General features: G+C 47.1%; 2 protein-coding genes across 3 annotated transcripts; one reads left to right on the top strand and one right to left on the bottom strand.

Annotated features, from left to right (window-relative positions):
- Positions 1–50: 50 nt before the first annotated feature.
- wdr21 (WD repeat domain 21) lies at positions 51–6446 on the top strand. Of its 2 annotated transcripts, XM_056427588.1 has the most exons (13): positions 51–848; positions 979–1115; positions 1332–1489; positions 1592–1674; positions 2088–2190; positions 2929–3072; positions 3178–3227; positions 3336–3415; positions 4037–4129; positions 4714–4811; positions 4905–5081; positions 5186–5300; positions 5722–6446. In XM_056427588.1, exons 1-13 carry the CDS (start codon positions 736–738, stop codon positions 5967–5969), a joined length of 1599 nt encoding a protein of 532 aa, XP_056283563.1. In that variant the 5' UTR covers positions 51–735; the 3' UTR covers positions 5970–6446. The 2 variants fall into 2 exon arrangements, with proteins under 2 accessions (XP_056283563.1, XP_056283562.1); XM_056427587.1 differs by having other exon boundaries at positions 3178–3415.
- zfyve1 (zinc finger, FYVE domain containing 1) lies at positions 6389–13550 on the bottom strand. The gene is made up of 12 exons (XM_056427586.1): positions 12305–13550; positions 11978–12221; positions 11606–11866; positions 10734–10948; positions 10514–10620; positions 9985–10093; positions 9804–9901; positions 9563–9680; positions 8908–9078; positions 8629–8809; positions 8426–8539; positions 6389–7798 (listed from the first exon to the last, which is right to left on the bottom strand). Exons 1-12 carry the CDS (start codon positions 12815–12817, stop codon positions 7566–7568), a joined length of 2364 nt encoding a protein of 787 aa, XP_056283561.1. The 5' UTR covers positions 12818–13550; the 3' UTR covers positions 6389–7565.
- Positions 13551–13706: the final 156 nt, after the last annotated feature.

Below are 13706 nucleotides of genomic sequence, written 5' to 3'. Positions count from 1 at the left end.
CCTGTCCGCAGAGAGTAGTCGAGTAATAATTTCATGGAATCAAATGCATTTATCTTTATTTAAAAGGAGGAAACGTCACAATTTGATTATAAGACTATCAAATATCCTGAGCTCTGTCGTGAGGTTCTCTGTCGTTTTGATTTGTTAGGGGGATTTGGACGGCTGTATGGACAATAAGTATTTAGTGTGTTGTTCATTACAATTAGGTGGCGGTTTGAGAGTTTGTCGAGCACACATTAAAGTATTTTCTAAGTCAATCGTCCGAAAAATCATATTCAATACAACAAATTCCTGCATTATTGCACTGTGTGTGCCTGTAACGTTCGTAAAGAAAGCAACCAATGAACGCCTGTGACGTCAGGCACTATTGTTAGCAATCAGCCAATGAATGACGTTTGGAGGCGGGACAACATGGCAGGAACTCAGCTCTTAGCTCATGAGGCTCTAAAAGAAACAACTGTAAAAACCAGTTGATACGTAAATAAAGCCCGTTTGTATTCAACATAAAAACGTGTTTATGAATACATTAAAACTGTTTTTACGTTGACTCATGTTTACAGTCCGGCATTGCAATACAAGTGTCGAGGAAGATGTCTAGTAGGCATTAGCTCAAACACGCTAACGACTACAACTTGCTAACTTAGCTCACAAGTAAACATGCTGCCACGCAAAAAGCGTTAAAAGTGAAACGAAGGACGTGGCGCTGGGAGCTTTACTCGCTCCAAGCGGGACGGGATGAAGAAGTGGAACTGGCGAGAAGGACAGCGACCGCACAGGCGACGAGGCTCTGGTCAACGCCATGGATGGCACAGAGGCAACCGACAATGGTCAACACAGGACGAACAAGGGTGTGTAGAAGGAAACATTGAAGTGTAGTTTAAAAAAGAAAGAAATGCGGACGTGTGCCTCTTGTGTCAATGCTGGCTAGAACATGTAAGTGTGTTTGTGACGTCAGTAAGAGTGATGTTGTGTTCACAGGTCTGGACATAATAACGCATGGCCACCATTAAGAGCACCGCAGAGGAGATTTGAAAACCAGTCCGCCTCTTCTTCTTCATCCTCTTCTTCTTCATCCTCCTCCTCGTCTTCCTCTCAGACCAGCAGTGCCGCGCCAGGTCAGTACCAGACGACCACCAACCCCTCCATTAGTCAGTGACTGTAAGCTGTCAGCACGTTGAAGCACATGAAGTCTTCATCAAAAAACACTGCAACACAGAATCATGTAATATGTTACTTTGTTATGACATCTGCACACGTGTGTGGAACTTTTAATAGCAAGAAGAAACAAAAGTGTGTCTGTGCTTAATTCAACCACCTCGTTCTGCTTCCAGAGCTTCCTGGTTTCTACTTTGACCCAGAGAAAAACCGTTACTTCCGCCTGTTGCCCGGACACAACAACTGTAACCCGCTGACCAAAGAGCAGTTGCAGGAGAAAGCGAGAGAGAAAGAGAGAAACAAGATGCTCGCAGAGGATGACAAGTCAAGAAAAGTGAGTTTGTTGTGAGAGGGTGGCGTCATTTCCAAAGCCCCAGTTGTACTTTCGCTCACCGCAGGCTCGGGTTTAACGGCGGGACGTGTGCTATCTTCACAGAAAGCACCACGAACGGGACTGAACACTTTGCTGCTGCTGCAGAAAAGACACCTCGGCATGTTACCTGAGAACTCCTATTGCAGGTACTGGGTCCCACATGCATTCGTGGATAGGGGGCTGTTCCCCTCGAGTCTTATCCATATTGCAATACCCACAGCTGTAATGCGTTCCAGAAAACAACCCCCCGGGAAAACACAGCGACTCTTAATGATAATCAGTTCTGCATGCGCAGATCGAGTTTGCTTTGGAGCGTTGCCGGGCCACTCGCAATGATGCAAATCAATTTTGACGTAGGGTCTGAAAAAAGTCCGGGGGCAAAAAAAAACACGCCAATGCGAAAACCGCAGCACAAATATTGTGTCGCGCTGACGGTTTCAGTTGTGTCGATTGACTTGTCGGGGGGGCCGGAGCGGAGGTGCGTTGACGATTCTGTTTTGAGTGGCCGCTCTGCAGGTGGGTCACGGTTGGTGTTCACGTGGTTTCTGTGCGTCTCCAGGCTGGTGCACGAGGTGAAGGTCAGCGGGATGAGACGCCACAAGCTGGAGATCCAGAGCGCGGACAACAGCAACCCCAACACCGACAACTTCCGACTCATCGTGGTGAGAACAGACACTCGCGGCACGCCGGGGGGGTCGGATATAATATTGCGGTCGTCGTAGATGCACTGAAAAAACACATTTTATACGGGGTTCGTACGGTCATGGAAAAGTCATGGAATTTTAAAATGGTCATTTCCAGGCCTGGAAAAGTCCTGGAAAAAACTTAAATCATAAAAGTTTTGGAAAAGTCATGGAAATGTTGTTGTTTTCACATGTTCATTTACGCCGAGTTTGAAATAATTAATATGTTTTTTTAAAGAAAGACGCTCAAAATATAAGCCGGCGCACGCTCTCAATGCGCAACATCTTCTAAAATGTTCATGTTTATACCGAGATTTCAGTTTGGTCATGGAAATTTGGTTTAACCCTTGTGTTGCCTTCGGGTCAATTTGACCCGATTCAATGTTTAACCCTCCTGTTACCTTTATATTTACTAACATATTTTACCCTTGAGGTCAATATGACCCCAGCTATTAAAATCTCCAGAAAATTATTAGAATTAATATTGTTTTCCAAGTTTAAGTGTGAGGTACTTTATGTTTGTTTGTTGACTCCCGAAAGAACACCAACATTAAACATTGAATCGGGTCAAATTGACCCGAAGGCGACAGGAGGGTTAAATATTGAATCGGGTCAAAATGACCCGAAGGCAACACAAGGGTTAAAGTCATGGAAATCCATTGGTCAAAATGTGTAAGAACCCTGTTTATACCCCCCCCCCCCCCCCATCCTCTTCAGGGCGACTCTGCATGCGAGCGAGTCTTCACCGTCAACGACGTCTCGCACGGAGGCTGCAAGTACGGCATCATGAACTTCAGCAGCAGCAGCCAGGGATCTTTATCCGTGGAAATGTGCGACAACCTCTACTTCACCAACCGCAAGGTGGGAGCGTCTTTAACGGACTCCGAGTGTGTGTTTCTGTACTTCCTACTCCTACTTTTATTATATTTACATAAGCTCAAGGTTTATGCTAAATGTGTTTTTCAGGTGAATTCCATCTGCTGGGCCTCGGTCAACTACCCAGACTCCCACGTCCTGTATCCTTCAGCTTCAGTAGCGAGCTCAGTCGGCGTGCGTGTCTTTAAAGACGATATCGAGTTGAGTCGAGCGCTGCCTGTGTGTCCCTTGACGGAGCGCACCGTCAGGCTGTGTCTGGTCGGAGCTGCGGACACCCCCGGCTGCGTCAGTTTACTTCCCGCTTCCCTCTTCAGCAACTCCAACCCAGGTTAGAATAGCATCTTCTCAAAGTCTCTCGCACTATTTAAGGCGAGCACCCTGCCATGTTTTTTATTTTTTTAAAGATTTATTTTTATTAACATTTTTTTTTACAGGATATTTGTAGTGAAATAGCCAGCATTTACAATTTGTTATACTGAAAATATTATTTTACAAGAAGAAAATACACAAATGAAATGTATAACCTTGTAGAAACACCACACAAGGATGATGTTTTTTTTTTAACATAAGATGAAAACAAGGAGAAAACAAAACAAGACTAAACTAAACAAAAAACATTACACAAACTTTTCCCCACCCCTCCCCTTGTATGGCTCTGTTTCCTTTCATTTACACATCTACACAGTATCTACACAGTTTACATACACCCAGCCGTACACATTTATATCTACATAAACCAGCCTGCCATATTTAACTGGAGGTGGTAGATTCCGGTTCCTTTTGTCTGATTTTGACATACGCCTTTTTTTATTTAAAACAATAATTAATTGCTTAAGAAAGCGTGAATTTGTATGACAGTAATCTTATGACTGCAAACTGAAAAAAGACACATTTCATGTTGCCGTTGTTTGTTTACTACCGCGTTATAACATTTCTCCTCTCTCCTCAGACCAGCCCGGGATGCTGTGTAGCTTTAAGATATCCTCAGCCTGGTCTTGTGCTTGGTGCCTCAACCCCCAGTTTGACAAGACCTTCAGCACTGGTCTGTCTATCCATCATCATCATCATCTCATGATCCAATATGATATTCATAATCAAATTACCTTAAGCGACACCATTTTTGAGTTGTATTATTCTCCATTTGTTTGGACAGAAGCTACAGCTATCTTGATTTGGAATTTAGAGTAACCAAGTAGATGATTAGATTTAGGATGTTTAAAATAATACGTTTGCTCTTCACAAATGTCTATACATCTACAGGGTTCGTACGGTCATGGAAAACCTGGAAAAGTCATGGAATTTTAAAATGGTCATTTCCAGGCCTGGAAAAGTCATGGAAAAAACTTTAAATCATAAAAGTTTTGGGAAAGTCCTGGAAATTTGTTATCACATGTTCATTTATGCTGAGTTTGAAACAATATGTTTTTTTAAAGAAAGACGCTCAAAATGTAAGCCGGCGTACGCTCTCAATACGCAACATTTTCTAAATTGTTCATGTTTATACCGAGATTTCAGTTTGGTCATGGAAATTTGGTGAAAAGTCATTGAAAAGTCCTGGAAATCCATTGGTCAACATGTGTAAGAACCCTGATCTGAGATATTACGTGTCTTCGCATGTGCCGGCAGGCCTGTCCCGCAGGGTGATCGTGAAAGACGCGGAGACGGGTCGAACGCAGACGTACAGCACCGGCAGCGACGTCCTGGCTCAGCAGTTTGCCGTCCGGGTGAGTCGTCTATAGCTTTCTCCTCCCGGCGTGGCGCCGCGTGAGAAAGAAAAGAGCGGCCGGGAAAGTAGAACCACCTCCTTCCTCCCCCAGGTGCCCGTGCTGTTTAACGGCTGCCGGTCGGGAGAGATCTTCAGCATCGACCTGCGGCAGCGCGGCCGCAGGGATCAAAGCTGGAAGGTGAGTCGCTTCCATCAGGAGTCGGCCATCACCTCCGTGCGCGTCCTCCAGGATGAGAACTACCTGCTTGCTGCTGACATGCTGGGACAGGTCAGCTCTATTTGCTTGAAAACATGTTTATTTATTTTTTTAAAGAGTGGGTCTCGCAACTTTATTTCTTGCCATAACTCTGTTTTTTCTTCATCGGTGTGCAGATTAAGCTGTGGGATGTGCGAGGGACAAAGCCAGTCCAGGAGTACAAAGGTCACCACAATGAGCACGCCTACCTTCCCATCCAAGTCAATGAGCCTGAAGGTCTTCTGTTGGCAGGTAGGAGAGGACACGGCGAGCTACACACTGAGAAACACACATTAACCGACTTAATCTAGATGTCTAACGTCTTCCTAGATGTCCAATGTGTCTTCTTAGATTTCTAATGTCTCCCTAGATGTCTAATGTCTCTCTCTAGATGTCTAATGTCTCTTCCTAGATGTCTAATGTCTCCCTAGATGTCTAATGTCTCTTCCTAGATGTCTAATGTCTCTCTCTAGATATCTAATGTCTCTTCCTAGATGTCTAATGTCTCCCCTAGATGTCTGTCTCTCCCTAGATGTCTAATATGTCTCCCTAGATGTCTAATGTCTCCCCTAGATGTCTAATGTCTCTCCCGACGTGCTTTCCAACTCCGATGGACAAATTAAAACACTCATTTTGCAATTCCTCCTCCTCTGTCCTCCTCTCTCCCCTCCAGTCGGTCAGGATTGCTACACTAGATTATGGAGTCTCAAAGATGGCCACCTCCTGAGGACCATCCCGTCCCCCCATCCGGCCGCCAACGACATGATCCCCAGCGTGGTCTTCTCCTCCAAGCTGGGCGGCTGCCGCGGGCTGCCGGGCCTCCTCATGGCCGTCAAGCACGACCTCTACTACTTCCCCTACAACACCGACTACCAGGAAGGAGGAGAGCAGCCGGGCCGCCGGCCGTTAGCGAAAGACTGACAGTTCTTCCTTCTCGCTTATCATTTCCGGGGGAAAAAACACGGCGGTTTTTTTGGTTTGCCAAATTTTATGGATGGAGTTATATTTCATATAGGTATTTTCTAATTGAAAAGGGCAGCGTGTCGTTCATTTCCGCGAAGACTGCGCTGAACTTTTGACCTCAGAAGAGCGACGTTGAAGTCTCAGGGGGAATGTTGTGCTGTGACCCGCTGGGTTGTGCCAAAAAGGAAATGGAAGTGCCGCATACACGAGAGCACGCAAGTACCAGATTTCTCTCAAAAAAAGTGCTCTTACTTACGTCTTTGATTTTTAAAGCGATTTGAAAGTGATCTGAATTTGAAGAGTGATAACTGTAAATCAACACATTTTCTAATTGCTTTTCAATGAACATTTTTTTAAAGCAGCAAACGCAGGTCTACGACTTTTGAGTTTCTGCAGTTTAATACATGATCATAAACGGTATTGCTTTGTTCCTTGTGACGTTCGTATTCATTGAACATCTCTGAAATGTGAACATTGACGATAGTGTTAATTGAGCTTATTTGTTGCCATAGTAACCATACCAGCTCTCCCAGTCATTTGAAGAAAAAAAGAAAAGAAACTGTTTAACGACTCCGAGGCGTTCAGTCAAAAGCGCCTGTGTGTGTTCGTGGCTCACTACGAGTTAACCGGCTACACGGCCTGAGATGGAAGAGTCAAAATACTCTTTAGTCCCGGTTTGAGGGGCCAGCCTCAAAGACGGCTTCAAGTGTTCCCTTTACCATATTGCTTTTGTGAGCTAGTCACTCCTTTAAAAAAAAAAAACAGTTGCATTTGATGCAGTCAGATTTGAAGATTTTCTTTTACCATTTTAAAACCAAACTGGCCATTTAAAAAAAAAACATTCCCTATGAAAGTAAACTTCTTTTCTTTCCCCCCTTCATATGTTTTTCGAACATGTCAAATTCAAACGGTGTGGACAGCGTTATTAAAGCGGTCCGTTTATCCTCTGCCCGTTCAAATGCACAAGCGACCACAAAGCATTGAGGGGTTGTGTAAGAGGTTAATACTATAGTTCTACAGGATGGGCGGCGGCTGAGCGCTACAGTAACATCAACGGCTTCCCAAAGTTCTAATCCGGCCGAAGCGGAGGGGAACTACTGGAGATCCCCTCGGGGCGAGGATCAGAAACTATTATGGGGGATAAGTTCAGGTTGTTGCGTCGTTTTCCTCTCGATCCGAGACTCCTGCAGAACCATTCTTAAGAGTAAAAGGTGCTTCCCAGTCAGTACTCTGGCGAGGGATTGTCAAATAGTCCATGTGCATCTATACACTTTTTTTTTTTTTTTAAAGAATCAAAAGAGGTACATGGACGTTTACCTGAACTCAACCGTCCGCAAACACGTATAAATACTCCCTTTCATCACGTTCTTCGATCTCAGCGCCAGTCCTGATATTCAAGTCTCACACTGATATTCTTCAGTGTCAAATATAAACACAACAAAGTGAAATAGTGTCGGCGTTGGACGGTCAACGTGCCACCGAGTCTCGTGGCAGCTGTTAGATGCCACTAAGGAGACGAAAACCGACGCACTTCAGCCACTCCTCCCGGTCCTGCTAGAGGTCCCCGGGTTTCTGGTGGCAGCCGCTGCAGACCCTCACCGGGTGGTCCCAGCCGCGGGTCGGCACGGCGCGGCGCTCCTGGGAGCAGTCGCCGCACACTCCCTGCCCACAGGCGCGGCAGTGGTGGATGGAGAGGCGCGGGGAGAACTCCCTCTGGCACTCGCTGCAGGAGCGGATGTCCTGATCCGGGACCCAGTAGGCGGGCCGAGCGGCGTCCTTCACCAGGCCTGGGACGCAGGAGGAGAAGGAGGAGAAGGAAGAATTAGAAGGAGGAGGATGAAAAGAAGAAGGATTAGCATGAGGAGAAGAAAGAAAAGAAGAATAAGGAAGAGGAGAAGAAGAGGAAGGGTGAGGAGGAGGAGAAATAGAAGAAGGAGGAGGAGGAAGTGGAGAAGAAGAATGAGGAGAAGAAGAAGAATTAGAAGGAGGAGGATGAAAAGAATTAGAACGATTAGCATGAGGAGAAGAAAGAAAAGAGGGAAGAAGAATTAGAAGAAGAAGGAGGAAGAAGAAAAAGAAGGGAGGAGGAGGAAGTGGAGAAGAAGAAGGATTAGCATGAGAAGAAAGAAAAGAAGAATTAGAAGAAGAGGAAGGGTGAGGAGGAGAAGTAGAAGAAGGAATAAGAAAGAAGAAGGGAGGAGGAAGTGAAGAAGAAGAAGGTGGAGAAGGAGGATGAGGAGATGTAGAAGGAGGAGGAGAAGAAGAAGAGGAAGGGTGAGGAGGAGAAGTAGAAGAAGGAGGAAGTGGGGAAGAAGAAGGTGGAGAAGGAGGAGGAGAAGAAGCAACAACATCTGGATGGTGATGGTTTTAAAGATGGAGATGATCTTCATCTGCATTGTTTTTGTCACGCTCACCGAGAGGTATGTCGATGGCGCCGACCACGGCCCCCAACGTGTTCTGGACCACCTCCCCGACCCGCCTGGCTATCAGGGTGCCCGACTCCTCCTCCAAGGCGGCGTCCAGCAACTCTGCACACACACACACACACACACACATTTAAGAAACAGGCGCTCACACAGCCACATCACATTGAACATCAAAGAGGGGGTTTTCTGACCGGTCGGGATTCCCCTGTTGTGGAAGCACGCGTCGCAGACCCGGACCGGGGCGGGCCCCCAGCCCCTCTCCGGGACCGGCCGGGTCTTCGAGGAGCAGGACTCGCAGAAGCCCTCTCCGCAGGCGCGACAGTGGTGCTTGGTGTCGTTGGGTTGGAACTCCTCCCCACATTTATGGCATTTCTGCAAACACACGGGAGGACGAGCACAAAGTCGCGCGTCCGCGTTGTTCAGTTTGGATTCAAATGTCATTTTCAGTTTTTGTTTTTTTAGCTACGCACCAGGAGGAGGGAGTTGGGCTTCCAGTAGGTCGGCGCGATCTGGTCGGTGAGCCAGGAAGTGACCGCTTTGGCCGGCTTGACGCCGAGTTCAGACACCGACTGAGAAATGTATTTGACGCCGTCCAGCAACCTCTGGGCCGCGTTGTTGTTGTCCTTCAGAAAGCCGTCGCACTGAAAGAGGAGATTAGAATGAAAACCCGAGCCGGCAGACTTTCTGTACATAAAAACTTCTTCTTTTTTTTTTTCAACATTCAACCAACAGGTGAGAATGTACTGCAACTGCAGCTCGCAGGAGATGTGACAACCTTCATTCAAGGTTAAAAAAATAGAAAGTGGAATTTTCGCCTATTTATTTATTTGTATGCGTGTTCCTCGCATAACTCAAAAAGTATTAAACCGAATCGCATGAAATTTGGTGGGATGATTGGTTATTATCCGGGGACCATTTGATTAGATTTTGGGATCGATCGGGTCAAAGGTCAAGGTCATGAAAAGGTCCAAATCTTCTTTTTACCATAGCATGGTCAATTTGTATCCAATTGGCATGCAACTAATGCCAAAATGTTCATAATTCAATGCCCAATCTTGGGATATGCGAAGGTATGCGCTCTACCGAGTGCCCATTCTAGTTTGGGCTGTTCCGATGCGGGCTTACCCCCGGCCAGATGTGCTGGATCTCCGTTCTGACCACCGTGTCCACTGGGTCCTGGTTCCCATACCAGTACTGCCTGCTTCTGTAGATCACTGCACAGTGGGGGCACTCGATGACGTACCTGGAGGAAGACGACAACAGAATGAAAGGGCTCAGATACAGTACGCAGGGGAGGGACTCTCATGCCTCCGGGTTAACGAGTGAGTTGGTCACACACACACACACACTCTGTGGCTGGACTCACCCGGACCAGGCGTAGACGGCCAAGCCGAACCACGGCGAGTCGGACGAGGCTGTCGTTTTGGGAACCACGACGACCTCCTTCCCTCTCTCGTAGCAGGCCTGAGGAGTTCAGCACAGACACTCAGAACCTCGTGAAGAAGGTACACACACACACACACACACACATGCGGGTTTCTGCTTGCCTTGCAGGTGTAGATGTGGTTGTCGTACTGTGCGGAGTAGCGGCAGCGCTGCTTGGCTTCGTGGTCGAGGCCTTCCTTCAGGTGATTCATGCTTCTCTTACAGCCGGAACTGAAAGTCACAGACAAAGGCCGGAATATATTTGGGGATAAAGTTGACTTAACATTTTGAAATCGTAATTCCTGTCAAAAAAAATACTGTTACATTACTTATTCACTTAATAGTTGAGTGAGTGAGTGTGTGTCCACGGCTCATCTTGCATTCGGCTTTATATTTGATCTGACCAGTTATGTTTGTTTTTGTGCCTGTTTTTTTTTACTCGGCGAGTTTCTCTTTGTTTTGTTAAGTGTGTTTTACGGCCATCGGTGTCTAGAAGAACAATTAGACCGTTATGGGCTGCGATCATTCATTCCCACAGCGGGCGTTGCAGACACGCCGGGCGGAGATCTGCACTCTACTAAGTGCACTCTTTTTTACGAGTTTGAAATGATGTCAACAATAGATCCGCCGATGTCGGCGGGACACACGTACCCACAGCTGAGGCAGAGACTGGAGCAGGTGAAGTACTCATCGGGAAAGAACGAGTTGCCGGCCATGTGCTCGTCGGAAATCTCCCCGCTGAAGCGCTCGCTCAGGGCCTTGGAGGAAGGAGGCGGGAAGGAGACCGAGGGCCAATCGACAACATTCGCTCACCGGTTCTTTACAGCACGCCCAGAGGCGCGGAGTGTGTCGTATTTAATGTGTCTGGTACCTGAAGGGCCTTGTAGATGACGCTCGCGGAGCGCGGCGAGCGGGTGGTGTTGTTGTCCAGCTGCTGCTCCAGGCTGCGCAGGAGGCCGCTGAAGTCCGTGGGCGGGTTGAAGGTCCGAGTCCCGCGGTACTGGATGGAGCTGAAGGCTTCTGGAAACAGACCCAGCTTCCTGAAGCGCTCCTGGAGGAGACGCTCGGCCGATTCGGACGGTTTGTCTGGAGAGATGGAGAGACGGAAGAGAGAGAGAGATATGACAAAGAGGATTCTTATGTCTGGTTTGGTCAATTTAATGATTTGGTTTATTATAAAATAATGCAGACAATGTAAAGCAAAGTCACTGCCAGACTGTGTACAAAGTTTATTTTCACTACATGAGTGTAAATATGATTTGAGAGATGTTTGTAAGTTCACGGTACAAAAGGCTAAAAAAGGGATTAAAAGAAGATGTATTTCTGTTGTAGCCAATTATGGAATAATGTTGAAATAGAAGTAAGAATGGTGAACTCCTTTTTGTTTTTTAAGGGAATTATTTAAAAAGAAATTCTTGAGTTATAAATGTAATTAAAAACGGATTAATATGGAAGATGTATGTGGTAGTATATATAAATATATTTAGTTTTTTATCTTGTTTATTGTTTAGTTTTTTGTTGTTTTATTTTCTTCTTTATTTTATATTAATTTTCTGATTATTTTGATTTCAATTTAGGATAGGAATTTATAGGCATTTTTTGCTTCTACCTATACCTTTTCAGTCTTTCTCTTTTGTATATTTTATAGGATAATATTGTATTGTATTTGATTTGATTGACTGAATAAAAAAATGAAAAAATAAAAATAAAAATTCTAATAAAGTCCAACAAACGCAGACGCACCGGTTCCGAGGAGCTTGGTGTGCACCGTCTCGTGGAAGATGATCACGGCGGGGCCCAGAGTGGACAGCGGGACGTCGAGGCCGCAGCGGCTGGTGGTCGCCTTCAGCTCCCGGGTGAAATGCTTCAGGTAGGCGTCCGACGCGTCGCCGAGGAACTTGAAGAGGTCGTCGTGGAGACGGTCGCCGTGCGTCCGGTAGATCACCACGTCGCAGATGGCGAGCACCTTGAGGAGCAGGCGTGTCCGCTGACCCTGGTTTGCCCCTTTACGAGTGGAAGATACCCCACAGGAGGGTAAGAGTGTGTGGGAAATGAGAAAAAGCAGCTTCCCCTACATCTGTGGTTATTACACAATAATAAGCGGTTGTATTGTACCGGCGCCGAGCAGTCCCTCCGTGTCGATGACCACCACCCGGTGCACGGGGTCCATGGCCGCCCACACGCCCACGGTGCAGGACTCTTGGGTGGGCGAGGTCTTGAACACTTCTCGTCCGAGGAAAAACGTGTGGTTCAGGCTGTGGGACTTGCCCTCCCCGGTGTTCCCAAAGATGGAGACCACCTTGAGGAGCTCGTCCGACCCGCAGCCCAGTCGGCCCACAAAGTCAACCTCGTCCTTCACCTTGAGGAAGACGAAGAGATCAACCCCGTCATCACACCATCCCATACAACAAAGTGCCGTCATATCACGTGATTTACGTTTACCTGCATCGCCTCCCACTCGTCCACCAGGAGGAAGCTGCACACCTTCTCCAGCTCCGCCTTCAGGATCTCCACCTGTGACTGACCCGCGCTGCCGTCCTCCTGCGGGGCCGAGGGGGGCGGGTACGGCGTCAGAGGGTGCTTCCTCTTGTTGACCCCACTGTGGGTGCGTTTCTGGCAGTCCGAGCACAGGTTGATCTTGCAACCCTGGCAGCGCACCACCGCCCTGAGCCGCCCGCCGTTGACCCGGCAGCCGCCGCCGCCGCCGCCGCTGCCGGTGTCGCCGCCTTTGCACGAGTCACAGAACGGGACGTGGCCCGGCGCGATCCGGACCCGGTCGTGGTTCCTCATGCGCTCCTGGCGATGGAGCTCCAGCTCGCAGCGGACGCACTGCAAGCTGCCGCATTCGTCGCATTCGAACGCGGCCTCGTCGGAACCCCCGCAGGCGTAGTTCTCCTGGCAGCCCGGCAGGGCCGCGTTGGTCCCTTTATCTGCAGCCGGACCGGGACCACTCATCTCGGGTCCTGACTACCGAGAGTGACTTGGATTGCGACAGTGATGCGGCAGAAAGGCTAAATATATACGGCGTGGATGGAGGAAAAAAACACGTCTATGACCAGAAGTTATGCAATGTTAACCTTGTTGTTTAAATTCTCCTCACAAACAAACAAAAAAATCAGAAAAAAATATATTTTTTAAGTACTTCAACTGAGGCCCTTATTACTTTCTATTACTGACAGACACACTTGTCCACGCGTGTAACCACTGTGTGTTTTGGCACAACAGTTTGCTCTCTCTCTCTCTCTCTCGCTCGCTCTCTCTCTCTCTCTCTTTTTCCTTGTCTTGTTTTGGTTATGGTACAGCTGTCGATGCAAAGCTACTATTTAAAAGCATGCAGCTCGATACGCCGGTTATAATATATATACAGAAATATATATATATATAGGTTCTAAAAATCTGCGATAAATATAGTTTGATCTTCTCACTGACACAAAGAGATAGGCTACACTTGAAGAAACAAACAAACAAGTAAACAACCTGACTGACTGAGTTCCTGAACTACACTGCCGTCTCAACGCGCTCTGGAGCTCCGCACGGAGACCTTCACACGCCGCCGGCTGCCACTTAAAGATGACGTTGTGGAGAAAGTTAGCAGGCTGAGCTATTCCGTGTCGATGTTGTTGCCTTTATTTTTGCATCAGCTGATCGGCTTGTTTTTATCCAGGGTGCAAAGGTCGTTGGAAAAAACACAATGCATGCTGGGAAATGAAGGATTTTGGAGTTTCAAAATAAAACGAGGGTTAAATCTCTGCTTTAAAAAAAAGATTATAGTATATGTATATATAATATATACTAATTAGTAATCCCAACACATTTAAAGCTAGTTGGACATTCGCTACTTGGC

Source organism: Pseudoliparis swirei, chromosome 12 (assembly GCF_029220125.1).
Source record: "Pseudoliparis swirei isolate HS2019 ecotype Mariana Trench chromosome 12, NWPU_hadal_v1, whole genome shotgun sequence".
In the NCBI taxonomy this organism is placed as follows: domain Eukaryota; kingdom Metazoa; phylum Chordata; class Actinopteri; order Perciformes; family Liparidae; genus Pseudoliparis; species Pseudoliparis swirei.
This window is presented reverse-complemented; position numbering and strand designations above follow the sequence as displayed.

Excerpts from the sequence above, each read along its gene's own strand:
- wdr21 (XM_056427587.1), top strand. The coding sequence starts at position 736 with ATGAAGAAGTGGAACTGGCGAGAAGGACAGCGACCGCACAGGCGACGA. Across the intron at positions 3,416-4,036 it reads CTTCAGCAACTCCAACCCAG|ACCAGCCCGGGATGCTGTGT; the intron begins GTTAGAATAGCA and ends CTCTCTCCTCAG. Across the intron at positions 5,082-5,185 it reads CTGCTGACATGCTGGGACAG|ATTAAGCTGTGGGATGTGCG; the intron begins GTCAGCTCTATT and ends ATCGGTGTGCAG.
- zfyve1 (XM_056427586.1), bottom strand. The coding sequence starts at position 12,817 with ATGAGTGGTCCCGGTCCGGCTGCAGATAAAGGGACCAACGCGGCCCTG. Across the intron at positions 11,867-11,977 it reads GGAGGGACTGCTCGGCGCCG|GGGCAAACCAGGGTCAGCGG; the intron begins GTACAATACAAC and ends CCACTCGTAAAG. Across the intron at positions 9,681-9,803 it reads GCCGTCTACGCCTGGTCCGG|GTACGTCATCGAGTGCCCCC; the intron begins GTGAGTCCAGCC and ends GTCTTCCTCCAG.